Genomic DNA, 14114 nt, shown 5'->3' on the forward strand with positions numbered 1-14114 from the left:
ATGTTTTACAAATTTAGTAGATTGTAAATAATTGACTGCCTGGGCTTGAAATATGACGTAACATAAGTAATATTAAATAACAATATCTTTTCTAAAGCCCCTCCCTTTGCTGATTTCTACAACTAATCAGAATCCCCGGGATACAACTTTGATCAATGAGAAGTGCTTTCCTGTGAACTGGCCTGCCAGGTCCAATCAGGAGGGAGGGGGAGGAGCTTAACCACTGACTTTTGAATGTCCTATTCCTGCTCTCCTCATTTTGCAAACTAGGGCAGGCTTTCTGGTTAAATTTGATTGTTTACTTTCAAATTTCACTCTTATCTCTCCTCACTTTGCAAACTTACAGACTATCACTTTAATGGAGAGGACAGCAGAGTCTCAATCCGCAACAGTTCAAACTGACTGGAGGGCAAATTTATCTGCCAATCTGCCAGGAAGCTGTACTCTCCATTCCTTTTCTCTGCTGACCTCCTTTAGTACATATTTTAGTACATGCACTGGCTGACCCAAAAAAAAATGTTTCACCAAGATCTTGTATTGATGATGGGAGAGTGTGACCACTGTGCAAAGCCTTCTCCAGCACATCCGAAAGATTGTCAATGGGGTTAAGACACTGTGGCGGACAATCCATGAGTGAAAATGAAGTCTCATGCTCTGTGAATCACTCTTTCAAAATGTGAGCCAGAGAAATCCTGGACTTGTCATCTTGACATATGCCCGTGCCATAAGGGAAGAAGAAATACATTGATGGAATAAACAGGTCTTTCAGGATGTTCAGGTCGTCCACTGAGCTCATTCTTTGGGCACATAGTGTTGCTAAACCTAGACCAGACCCCCTTCGTTAAATCCAGGGTGAGCCTATTTGGTCAGGTGGGGTATGTTAACTGATGGCTTTTTGCACCAAGGGTTTGAGATAGGGCTGATTTTGACAAAAAACCTAATTGTGATTTTTTTTGGACAAATATTGAGATTGCGATTTGATTTTTATATTTATCTAAATGCATGAACTGCTAAAATTATAAGTGAAGGAAGTCATGCTACTTTTCACTGTCAGATATTATTCTTGCTGAAATTGCCCCACATTAGAAAATCCACATAAATCTACTTTAAAAAAAAGATTAGATTTTATGTGGACAGCGCCTTCTTCTGGAGGAGTTCGGCTTCCACCCTTTCCCGACATTCAGAGTACCTCCGGGGGACAGCCACGTGACTCATGTGCTACGTGGCATCACATAGCGTCAATCTAAACATTTTAGAATCTGTTTTATGGAAACTCGGACAAACTTTTATCTGTTGCAGCTGAACCTCAGATCACAAGGCTCGACGTTTCTGATTGGTGAATATCTATCACTCAAATGTCAGAAACAGAAGGGGAAAAGAAACACTGAACTTGAGGTTAGGTTATTGCAGTAGTCAAAACCTCGGTTGCAGTATTGATAAACCTTGCAGCCCTCGTTTGAGAGTTACACAGTTTCAGTTCTCCGCATGTGCTTTACATGTGCTTTTGACAATAAAGCTACATCTGCAAATAATTCAACACTGAAAGAATATGAAGCACTGTTGCTCCAAACGTTAAGACAAAAAGAAAATGCAAATCAAGCTAAACAAAGGTAAGATTGAATGCACAGGCCTTCTCAAAAGAATTGCGCGTATTTGCTTTTGAGAAATGAAAAACGGATCCCACGCACGTCTATTGGATTAATCAACTTTGCAGACGCTATTGTTTGAAGTGCAACGTGCACACAGGCGCCAATCTGTTGATGAAATCTGTCCAGTCTCTCGAGGTCTGTGTGTTTTTAATTATGATGAGAGAGAGAGAGGGAGGGAGAGAGAGAGAGGGAAGTTCCTCGTATGCCCCTCATGCACCTGTGCGAGGGCTCAGTGTTTACACATATGGGCATGTTATAGCAGCATGTATTTACAACAAGACGGCACAACACAAGAGCTTCAGACTGAATAAGTGGCTTTACAAAAGACAATGCTTTTTTTTTTATCGCTAGAGCATGTACTGATGTCACAAGATTAGAAAATAAGTCATTAAATAATGCAACAAAATACTAATTACTGTATGTCATCAATAATGCTGCACCTATGGCCTCTCAGACCATCGGTATCTGTGCTTTAGAGCCATTTTGGGAAGTGCTTCATGCAAAAAGAAAACAAACAATCAAGTATTATGTACACGGTGTAATGAACTCAATGGAAATGGCTTTTATGCATTCAAGTTAAGTTATACTTTATCAATCTCTGTAGAGAAATTAGTTCTCTGCATTTGACCCATCGTCAGTGTCAATGAGCGACCTGTAGGAGCAGTGAGCTGGGGGACCCATCTCCATGATGTGGAGCCAGGCTGGTGGTCAGAAACATCTGGCTGGAGGATTAACCTATGGTTTTATAACCAACCACTAGCCAATGCAGTCATTATGACTTATCTTCAATGTTATGATAATATAACATGACTAGAGAAGGAAGACTAATACAAAAGTGTCTAAAAATGCAGACCCAGAAGGACAGGCTGCTGACAAATACGTGGAGAACAGCTCCCTCATGTGGTTATTTATATATTAGACATTTCTTGTGTTTTTACTGCATATCACAGCCAAATTATGATAGGAATAGGAAACTAAACATAAACTTACCAATTAAATGTTTATACCTATAACACAATAGAATCAAAATCTGTTTTGTTACCATTGCCAGTGAAGGTATATTCAAAAAACTAGTGATTTTGTGACATGAAACATAAACTTAACTAATAACAAAATTAAAAATAAAGCTATAAGGACATGTGATAAAATGAAATAATGAAATAAACAAAATAAAGAAAAAATGTTCTAAAAAAATATACATGTCCCAATAAAACAACGGCGTAACTGGCGAATTTTGAAGTGTACAATAAGCAGCAGATGTGAGGAGAACAATAATCACATAGTGCAAATGATACACTCTCCCACATGTTGTAACATATATAAAGGGACAACCAGTGGAGTGTGTGGAGTCTCACAGGTATCTTTATAGAACAATTATAGATTGTAGACTGAATTTTAATGAAAATTGTGCTGTTGTTTGTAAAAAGGGTTCACCAACAACTGCATTGTCTTCGGAAACTGTCCTTCTTTCGTGTATATAAAACTGTGAAGACACTTTTTTATCGGGCATTGATCGAAGCGAGCCTAACTTTCTGCCTGGTCGCATGGTATGGGAGCTCCTCTGTTAGAAACAAAAACGCCCTGAATCAGCTGGTCAAGTAAAGTCACTGGCCAGCCTCAGACTAGTTTGGACTTTCTGCATGATAAACAGTTAGCGAGGATGGCACGAAGCGTCATAAAAGACACTGAGCATCCTTTGCATTCAGAGTTTTGATTCATCTGGGTGTAGGTTTTTGATGCCAATAAGCCATACCAACCGTTTTAAGAAAAGCTTTGTTCCCGCTGCCCTTTCCTTGATGAACAAGCAGGGATCTAATCGCCCCTGACACGACTTTTTAAGATAAGATAAGATAAGATGATACTTTATTGATCTCACAGATGGAGAAATTGCATTCGATGAGAGAGCATCCGGCAGCAGCACCCATTCAGTGCGCACCACTCTTTTTTTTTATCTTTGTTACGATCCAGTGGCTTAAATTTCAGTTTCATGTGTACCAAAGGCACATCCTGTTAGTATCTGGAGCACTTACAAGCTTTATGTTTAAATATGTGTGATTCTTTATCTTTGTATAATGAGTTTTAATGTTTTGACTAGTTCTTAGAATTGCAAGACAAATTTACCCACGAGTACAAATAAAGTAACCTAACCTAACCTAGCACCAGAGCAACTTTATCTTTGTATTAAACTGTATATTAATAAGAAGCAGTAATAAACATATAATGATTTCCTTAAAGGAATAGGCCACCGTTTTTACATACTGAGATATGCTCTTACCTCACTTTAGCCGAGTTAATATATCCCCGTCTGGTCTTTGTCCGTGCGCTCTGCCAGGCAAACGGAGCACATACGCAGCCTCTCCAACATGTCACATAGCTCCAAAAAAGCTCACGATAGAAGCTACCAAGCTCTTCCACGTGTTCCCTATTTAAATAAAGTTACGTGAAGTGTTTTCATGCGAAGTATATTTACACAGAAATGTAGCATGTCGATTTTATAAGCAAATAAAAAGGGGGACTATATTGTGAGGCGTAATGATACGAGGAGCAAAACGTCCGCGCAGTAACTCCTAAAGACTTCCCCCGCTCACTTCCGTCAATAACCTTTAGGAGTTACTGCGCGGACGTTTTACTCCTCGTATCATTACGCCTCACAACATAGTCCCCCTTTTTATCTGCTTATAAAATCGACACGTTACATTTCTGTGTAAATATACTTCGCAAGAAAACACTTCACGTAACTTTATTTAAATAGGGAACACGTGGAAGAGCTTGGTAGCTTTTATCGTGAGCTTTTTTGGAGCTATGTGACATGTGGGAGAGGCTGCGTATGTGCTCCGTTTGCCTGGCAGAGCGCACGGACAAAGACCAGACGGGGATATATTAACTCGGCTAAAGTGAGGTAAGAGCATATCTCAGTATGTAAAAACGGTGGCCTATTCCTTTAACAGATGGATAAAATCTATTTCCTGTCTTACTTCTCACCTCTTTAGTAATATGCACCTCTTGTAAGCTTGAGGTTTTACTGACTGCTCGCACATCATTTATATCTCGTTGTGGTTCAGTGTTACTCAAGGTCCTCATCAGTGGTAGATCTGCGTGTTTCTTACCTGCAGAAGAAGATGGTACTTCAAAACTCTCTGCATCGGCACGACCAGCAGATCCCTCAGGGTGAACTTCCCATTGTTGGCTCTTTTGGCACATTCCTGAATAAAAGAATAACATACGTATTGCTCAATAATACAGCGGTACACACACATATACACACAATCCAAACAGAAATGTGTATAATGTTTATCTAACCTCCAGTTTTAAGCGGACGTCCTCTTTCTCTTTGGAGATGAGGTCCAGCACAGCGATGGCGATCTCCACTCGGCTGCAGTAGATCCCGTAAATGAGCAATCTATGGTGCAATTCAAATCCAGAAAAAGATCATTTAACAACAAGTAATGTGTAAAGTCAGAACAAGAACATTTCTCAGTTATATTACGATGTTTTAGCTAAAATATCTAAACACTGCAACTGTAGATGTGCTAAATTACCTAAACTGACATTCTTCTTGTTATATATGCAATCTACAATAACATATGAAATTGCTCCATCTATATTCCGAATACAGACAAAGCCAGTTCAAATGTATAGGTACCTTTCTTTGTATGTGATGAAGATTTGATAGAGATTTAAGGCATTTTTGTTGAGTATTGAATCCTGAATTTCAACCATCAGGCTCTTGTGCAGCCTTACAAGATCCTACATTTAAAAAAAATAAACCGTAAATCAGTAGTATCAGATATCTTCATGACGTTGACAGTAAATGTGCTCTTAATAATGCTTGATTTAAGAAGAAAAAAAAATGTAACTTACCGGGATGTTGACAAAAACTCTGTCTATTTCGTTTGGGGTGAAGAATTTGCTCAGAGGATTCAGGAAATACTGTAAAGAAAAGGTAGAATGATGCAAAATCAGATACATAAGAACAGCTCGAACAAATAGTGAACACAAATATTATTGGATTTAAAGACAGTGAAATGGGAAGGTGGATGGTGGTTCAAAGTTCAAGTGCTATGTACAGTATTTCAGGATAATACACAGAATATAAGAACCTGCCACCTTTGCCTCTCAAGTCTTTCATATATAGATGCACTTTCACCCTGTTGTTCATTTACATGCTGCAACCCTCTCTGCTTTGTCCATCACGGCAGCAGAAACAACAACCTCGGTCCTTCCACAACATCCTCTTCAGTCACAACATTATAAACCTCACTAAAGTAGATTTTCCTCTCAAAAGATCAACCATAGTCTCCGTTTGTTGCATCTCAGTCATTCATCTGTATGTGTATATACATATTTACATTACCTTCTCTATAGACTCCAGTGTCTCTGTGTATTTCTCCTCTGTCTGTTTGATCTCAGAGAGGCAGCAGCTCCGGACATCTACTTCTGCCTATTTCAAAACACACAACAAGCTGATGAAAAGCTAAGATCACATTCAAGGCTTGACATCAGTGCTAATAAACTTGACAAGGATGTAAATTTAGGCTTCTGAAAAGAGAGATGCTAAAAGTAGTGCTAAAAGTTTGCTTCAGCCCAGTTCACATTCTCTCTGTGCCTCTGTAAGTCAGGGGTAGGCAACGTCAGGCCCGGGGGCCAAAACCGGCCCTCCATCATCAAACTCTGGCCCTCGAGATGATTTTGAGAAATATTCTGACCCAAATCAGAGATCAAAGGTCTGTTAAAGTACCTTGAAATACCTTAGCCGAGCACCCTTTTAGGCCATAATCCTAAAAGAATACTCATCTATAGGTAGAAATGACTTAAATCTACTTGAATTAAGATCTTAAATCTACATTTTGGAGTTTGGAGTAGATTTGGTCTGGCCTTAGAGCAGATAATTTATTTTTCTTGCCAATGTAACAAGCACAAGTTTTTTCTTAATTCAGATTATTTTGTATAATTTCAAGTGAATAATAAATATTTTTTACAGTAAAAGTTAATTTGCCTGATTTCCAGTGGGATTCCTATTTGTTCCATTGGCATTAGCGTTTTTCTCTGATCTTAGATTAGTTCAAAACGACTCAAATTTAACATAAAAAAAAACCTTATTCAAGTGATTTTAAGTAATTTATCTAATTTAAGATGGACATTTTTACAGTGTATATGACACACTGGCATATGTTGAAAGTGAAGCTTTACTTCAATTGTTTCAATTGGAGGGTCCGGCCCTTGGTCTTTTGACGATGAAGAAAACCGGCCCTCCACCAAGCAAACTTGCCTACTCCTGCTGTAAGTTATACCACTCTGCTTTCTTTTGACCAACACAGTGTCTAAGTTACATATTTGTGAGCGAGTGCGGCACCAGAGGAGACTGAAGGTCTGTTCTCATGAGGTCTTCATAGATCTCTCCTCCAGCGTAGTCTTCTTCTAAGCCATAAACTGCAGCATAGAGGTCGTCTTCATCCTCCGGGGCATTCTCACTGAAGCGAAACACAAAAATGCATAAATGAAAGTTGCAAAAGGTGAGTTTGTAATTTATCTATGTATTCTTTGTTTTAATCTGTGATCTGAGTTTAATTCACAAATGCACACACTGTGATTACCCTGACAACCATCCTGCCTTACGTACTCTGTCCAGTGTAAGACATGTTCTTCAGTACAAGTAGAGGCAGCTGTTTTCTAATCCAGTATCATGGAGTTGCCAGTTGCTCAGCACAGCACAGTTTAAATAGTAAATACATTTGTAAAACTGCTATTTTGAATGTTTTGGAAATTCAGACCAGATTTGTTGCGTCTCTACAATCCCCCAGATTTTTTTTTTTTCGAAAATATATTTTTTATTATCTATTTATTACAATTTTTTTCAGAGACCACCCAAACATAGCTGAAGAAACCCCGAGTGTCTCCAGGTCCCAGTTTGAGAACAGGGCTTTTAAGTGTGACATGACATCACACACAATAATAAGCTTCTTCTGGGTCCAAACTGTAGAGAGTTCCTTAGACAAACACAGAAAAAATGGCAACTTTATCTGAATTTTCTGCTAAAACAACAACAGATAAAAAGGTCAAAAACGGCTTCACACCTAGTTAGGCTACTGCAGTTGTGTCACCATTTCTCCAGGCAAAATGAAGAGATTTTTGCGTTTAAAATAAAGCCCTCGTGTGTGGAAAATAATAATGTGATAATTAATGTCAGAAAAGCATAGGAAATGTATTTTCTTTGTGTGATCAGATGTTTAAAAAGAGCATTGTAGTCGGCGCTATAGCAGGTTCAAATCAGTAAAATCACATTAGCGGAATAGGGCTAAAATTCCATTGGACATGGAAGTAGAGCGATAACAGCATCTCTTAAGCAGGCTGATGTTTATTGACATTAGTGAACCAATTATGATTCATGGATCTTCCTTATACAGTAGATGGACGATGTATCCGAAGGTACATTACCAACCAAATTACCTGAGGTGATTGTTAAAGCAGTACTAAGTAACTTGTTTACCTTAATAATTCATTTCTGTAGTCCCTCTGGGGGGTGATACAAGTGTTAATGGGATGATTGGGGGGGGGGCTTTCATCTCCCCCTGGTGTCTCTGGCCAGAAAACTACAATTGCAACTTCGCTGCCACCGAGTCGGAGTCACCAATATACACTAATAGAATCACGAAGAAGAAGCTAACAGGCTAATGGGCAAAGCTAACTGCGGGCTAGCACCATTTAAACAGTATTTACAGCCAAGCTTGAGTGAGAAAATTGATCTTCATTGTGTAATTGGATGTACAATATCCCTCTCTCCCTTTGTCTTTTCAGTATTTACTCTCGCGGACAATTAATGAGTAAAAAAACGCAACATGCTACGACACCTGTAGGACGCTTATGGCCTCTAGGGCATGAGTTACTTAGAACTGCTTTAAAGCAACTTTTATGTTAAAAAAAGATGATATTAATATGTATTTGTTCTTTCGGTGGTTCAGTGGATGCTTGAGTGGTTAGCATAGTGCCTTTACTCACCCTCCCGATGGCCTGTAGGACACTCATCAATTGTTTTTTTAGGTTTTCACACTTTGTACGTAATAAATGTCTCCTTTCCTGTCTGCGCTGCAATGCAAACTGCCCTCATCACTTCTGAAAAATGACTCACAATCTCCAGCGCCTTTTACCAAAACATGAGGGAGCTTAACCCACCCGATGAGTCGCTACTGAGCTAAATAATCATGTCTTATCAACATAATGGTCCCACGGGGAGATACCTCACACATACTCAATCAAGTCTTCCAGATTATTGTAAATGTCTTCGTCATTTAGGCTCTCCTCGGTCGGAAAGGGCCTGGAAATGAGAAAAAAAACAGGATGACTTCAGAAATTTGGTAAAATATTTGAAAAACAATGCAGTATAGTGCGAGATTTATGTATGTAGAAATGTGAGAGAGAGGATTTGAAAACTTACTTGAACCCTTGTTGCTGTGCAGTGATTGTTTGGGAAAGCCTTGAGAGCGTGTCCATGACCTGCAGGGCACCGAGATATGAAAATGCACTTGAATTTAAGTTAACCTCAAATGAAAAGAAGTTCATTAAAATGCCAAATAATGTCCATACACAGCAGTGGTTCCCCAGCCTTTTTCTATTTATTTTCTTCTATTTGGCAGTTCATACTTTTTTCCAGCCTCACAAACTACTGAGTCATGTGGGTTTCAACATAAACACATAAAAAATGGCATAGTTTTTAGAAGCTCTGGGAAACCACTGTACTCAAGTGTTGAGAATCACTGATTTACCCAATACAACACCAACACATGGCCTTTAATAATAATAATACATAGGTCTTATATAGCGCTTTTCAGGAGACACAAAGACGCTTGAAAACATAATGTAGTGTATTTTGTAATTGTTACGTAGTACTTGACAATATTGTATCCAGGTCCTTGTATCAAATTGCAATCAAATTTGACTCAAGCTTGGATATGGGGTAAAATTTAAATATTTGAGTTATTTGAAAAGGGCCAGAGGATGGAGAATTACTCTGATTATTATTAGGAAGAATGCATTAATCAACAGTAATCTCTTTAGCGCAGGGGTCACAAATAAAATTTCACCAAGGTCCGAATTGAAAAAAAATTGTCAAGCAAAGGTCCGGAACATGCGGGGTTAATTCACGGTTATATGGGGATTTTTAAGCCTTTATTAAATCTATTACTGTGATTCAAAAATAATGCAATTAATTGAATCCTCTTATTGTTTTTTTGCGCCAAAAATAAGTTTTGGCTCTTACAAAGCAGAATGCGTAGGATACTGTAGCCTCTATTATACACAATGTGCACATATAACAGTGATGTGTTTCTCCTCTTTGCTCAGTTCAACACTGAGCCCTTCTTAGTCCAGGTTTAGTCCTGGTTTAGTCCAGGTTCAGACCTGCTCGCTGCCGATCGGGAAACATCCCGCTAATTAGGGCGTCCTCCGCTTTTTTTTTAGCAAGCCACAGTCATTCCAAAACCGTTTCTAAAAATGTAAAAAGTGTCATAGAGCTCAGAGGTAGGACTTTCTCTTTCTGTTCATCTGGGCTGTAGTTTACCGCTCTGCAGTCAGAGAGGGGGAGAGAGATAGAGAGGGAGAGAGAGCGCACACACAGCTGCTCGTCTGAGGGGATTCAGGGTCGGGTCCAAAGTTCGGATTCAAGGTTTGGGTCTGAATGGGCTGGTGCATGGGTCCGGATCCGGACCGAGGTCCGCCATTTAGTGACCTCTGCTCTAGCGTGGCAAACAGCATGCTAGCAAATAGATGATGCCATAATGGCCACACTTTGAGTGTAGAACTGCTCAGAACAAGTCTGGGGTTGGATTATGGGCTTCGAAATTGTTGAGGACAGTTTCACTTTCCGTCTATGACATAACAAAACCCAATATATATAAGAAACTACATAAGTACAGAGGATGACTCAAAACTGCGTAAAGTAAAAGGTGACATATCATTCCAGGTATTATTTTGATGTGGGAAACACTTTGCAAATTTCTTCAGAAAAGGTTTTCAATTGTTGATTTTGCACAATTATGTCTCCTTTAATAGCATACAAAATGTAAAAAATAAAAACTGTTTGAGTAGTTTCCTGGCAAAGGTTTTAATTGAGTCAAACTGAAAACCACAGACGCATCCATGTAATTTAGAAAGCTGAGTTTAACACCATCAGATTAAGATTTCTTGAGAAATACTAAGAACAGTTCAGAAAACTTATTTTACTGTAATTTATGGAAAAAACTTGACGTTAACTTTTACTATTATCATGCTAATTATTCAATAAGACAACTTTAAATGTAGGTATAAATGTCTAATTAAGAAAGGCCTTTGGAAGACTGATGAAACATATCTTTTAATTTAACAGTGTTTAACACGTTCATTTAAATCTTTTGAGAATAACTAAATTATGGCATATTTGATGCTATGCAAAATACCCCAAATTGCTTGTAGAACTTCAGGAGGAGAATCTAGGCTGGACCAGTCTCCTTGGCATGACACAGCCCGAGTGGATTAGACTTTGGCTCAGATTTGCAATGTTTCTGATTCAGAAGGAGATTGAGGATTTCTAGCCGGGCCAAACAAGCATTTCTGGCTGCCATCCAACTGGACTCAACCGGCATGTAACATTTTTCACAACTCTACAATGCGACCAAATCATCAGGTCGCGAGGATATGAAAATTGCAGACTAAGATTACTGCATTTGGGGTTGGTTTTGGTGCACATTTACAGGCAGTAGTTTCCCCCCCGGTGGGATTATGAGCTGACAGATTAAGTGGAAGCTTCTTTAGAGCAAAATCGTGAAGTGAAAAGAAAATGTGTGTGGGGAAAACAGAACTCAGGGCAAGTTCAATCCACTTCTACAGTCAGTAAGAAGAAACCTCTTTTACTTTGATTATTCTATTTCCTTATTGGTTTCAATGATTGGAGATGGATCTCTATGTCGCTTACTGAATTCAAACATGCACATACAAATCCACATCAACAAACGATCCTATTACAGAGTGGAAAGATGTTTAAAAATCTTGCATTGATATACTAAAAGCTCAAACCTAACCTATAAATCAGAATAAATGGGAAACCCCAGGCTAGAGAAGATGCGTCCTTCAATCAAAACCAGTTTCAAATGATAAAAAACACAGCCCACAGAAAAGAGCCAGCTGGAAGAGCGCACTGCAGACCTACTGACCTGCTAACGCTGAGCGCACCGCACTGAAGTCTCACAAGAACAAGGCAATATAAAAGGAAGTGCACCACAGACACAGAGGAGCTCGCAGGCATAGGCAGATGCTATAGCGCTATAAAAGGGAAAATGCAATTTACTTTATAATACTGGGTTATTGAAAGAGGTTTATGAAAGTAATAAGAACTCAACGTTTAACATTAGGGAGTATGCATGGCTAGATCAACCAAGGAACCTATATAGTAGATAGACAGCATCTCTGGAATGGCCCCATATATGGTCATGTTTGAAAGCAGTTAAGGGGGAAAACAATTTGGAGAAAAATCTAAACTTTCTCTAATTATTCCAAAATACTTTAAAGGGACTGTACGGAGTTTAAAAATGTTAAAATTATGTATTTTCCTCCCCCTACAAGTTCCAGCAATGTCCTAATGTGTAGAAGGAGCTCAGACCTATTCACCACAACTGCCTCTAAAATCATGCACTGTCACTCAAATTACTGAATTGCCGTCATGCACGAGCTTAATGTAGAAGGTGCAGTTACACGTATGACCTGAGGTGGCTGTAGTGAGTATAAAATGGCCAACTTGCCCTTTTAACAATTGCCGAATAATGAACATAGTTTTCTACTAAATACAGATACAAAGACATGGGGAGGAGCAAAGTGGTTCAACAGCCCATAAATAATAAATGGCGAATGCCATGATGCTTCATGTTAGCATCGTGCTAATGCTAGCAAGCGCTAGCTACGACTGCTGTTTTTTTCCCTCTTCTACTGAACAATCTGCTGTGAATACACATCCATATGGACCCAATTTAGACATATAATTTCATATTTCACAATAAAATGGCTAAAAACTGTGAAAAATCTTCCCTTAAGATTCTATTTTCTCCCTCGGCGAAGCCATGCCCTATTATGACGTCTGTATGGGACAACTTCAGGAAAAAGGCCACATTCAAGCTTAATCTGTAATGTACTTTCACAATAGAAGTTAGATTCCTGTCGACTTTCAGGTGAAAAGACCGACCTGCTTGCAGAGCGGCATTAACCATCATGTTGATATGTTGCGTTCAAAGCACACAATTACTGTGTTGCTGTTACCTTCCCAAAATCTCGAACATCGAAAAGGTCAAAGGCCTCAAACAGGTCACATTTCTTCATCCCAAAGACATCGTAGCAGCAGGTCAGGAAGGTCCGGATGTTCTTCAGACACAGAAACTGCAGCACATCACATTTACATTTATTTTGGTGAGAACATAATACATCTATTCTTGTTTGTTTATCTGAAGCAGCATACAATTTAAAGTAACCATATTGTAAACCGAACTGACTGACTTTTGCTGACTTGACTACAAAAAACAATTGTAGGAGTGTAGACCTCGCACGAATAATTTACCAGAACAATGAAATAATATCTTCACTTGTTTGGATTCAAAGAAAGTATTGCAAGATTTCGAGCATAAAGGAAAACAGTCTTGGTCACTTTATTCATGATTCATATTGGAGATGACAGAACTCATTGGAGCCAGATACAGTTTTATAACCTTTACTCCGACACAACTGAAAGAGTCGCAAACCACGAGCATGCTGTTTGGTTGTTACTTCCTAATGACAGTATCACAGCAGTCAGCGCGTGCTCTTTACTGGACACTTTATAAAGCAAACTTTTGCACATAATTGAGAGATAAGAATGACACACTGAACACCACGTGCGCAGTCGACACAGATTTGAAGGGTAGATGTTGTGTTATCAGAACACTTCATCGAAGAGACGCCTGTAATGACCCGCTGCCTGGAGGCGTGTGGGAGAGAGGTGCACATACAGCAAACCTCAGTCTGTAACCACATTCAAACAGCATTTGCTTGGTTATAGTTTCGTTTTACTTTTTTTGAACACCTAAATTAAAATTGGTTGACCTAACTGGCCTGCGCTACTTTACTTTGTGGGAAAGATATAACAAACTAATATCATGTACAGCTTAAACCAAACAAAACGCCAATTCCTATACCTGGTAAACGTCTTACTAAAACTTGCACAGACTTTAATTTAAAAATAGCCCTTGTCTGCGTATTAATCACAGCACAGTGCACTCTGGTCGTGAACAGGCCCGTATAAAAGAGGTTGGGTCAGCTCGGCTCATTCAAGGGGGACGGGGATAAAGAGGAGCCCAGTGACACACTTGTCTTTCAGCAGCAGATGACCTACAGCTGCGGGACATGAGCCCTTTTGTCCAACACCCTGTGTTCACTGTCACTGTCCCAGCTGCGGGGCCGGTGATGGCGAATCTC

The 14114-nt window shown here is 39.2% G+C and overlaps 1 protein-coding gene across 1 annotated transcript in view; it reads right to left on the reverse strand.

Annotated features, from left to right (window-relative positions):
• Positions 1-14114, reverse strand: part of LOC306973117 (guanine nucleotide exchange factor VAV3-like) — a 73317-nt gene that overhangs the window by 57913 nt on the left and 1290 nt on the right. Inside the window, exons 2-10 of the mRNA XM_079569939.1 lie at positions 12927-13043; positions 9082-9140; positions 8896-8961; positions 7003-7120; positions 6004-6090; positions 5511-5579; positions 5293-5396; positions 4950-5049; positions 4757-4852 (exon numbers count right to left, since the gene is read on the reverse strand). Coding sequence (XP_079426065.1) covers positions 4757-4852; positions 4950-5049; positions 5293-5396; positions 5511-5579; positions 6004-6090; positions 7003-7120; positions 8896-8961; positions 9082-9140; positions 12927-13043 — 816 coding nt within the window. The remainder of the gene's footprint in view (positions 1-4756; positions 4853-4949; positions 5050-5292; positions 5397-5510; positions 5580-6003; positions 6091-7002; positions 7121-8895; positions 8962-9081; positions 9141-12926; positions 13044-14114) is intronic.

The sequence above is a fragment of the Gobius niger genome, assembly GCF_951799975.1.
Source record: "Gobius niger genome assembly, chromosome: 13".
Classification (NCBI taxonomy): Eukaryota; Metazoa; Chordata; class Actinopteri; order Gobiiformes; family Gobiidae; genus Gobius; species Gobius niger.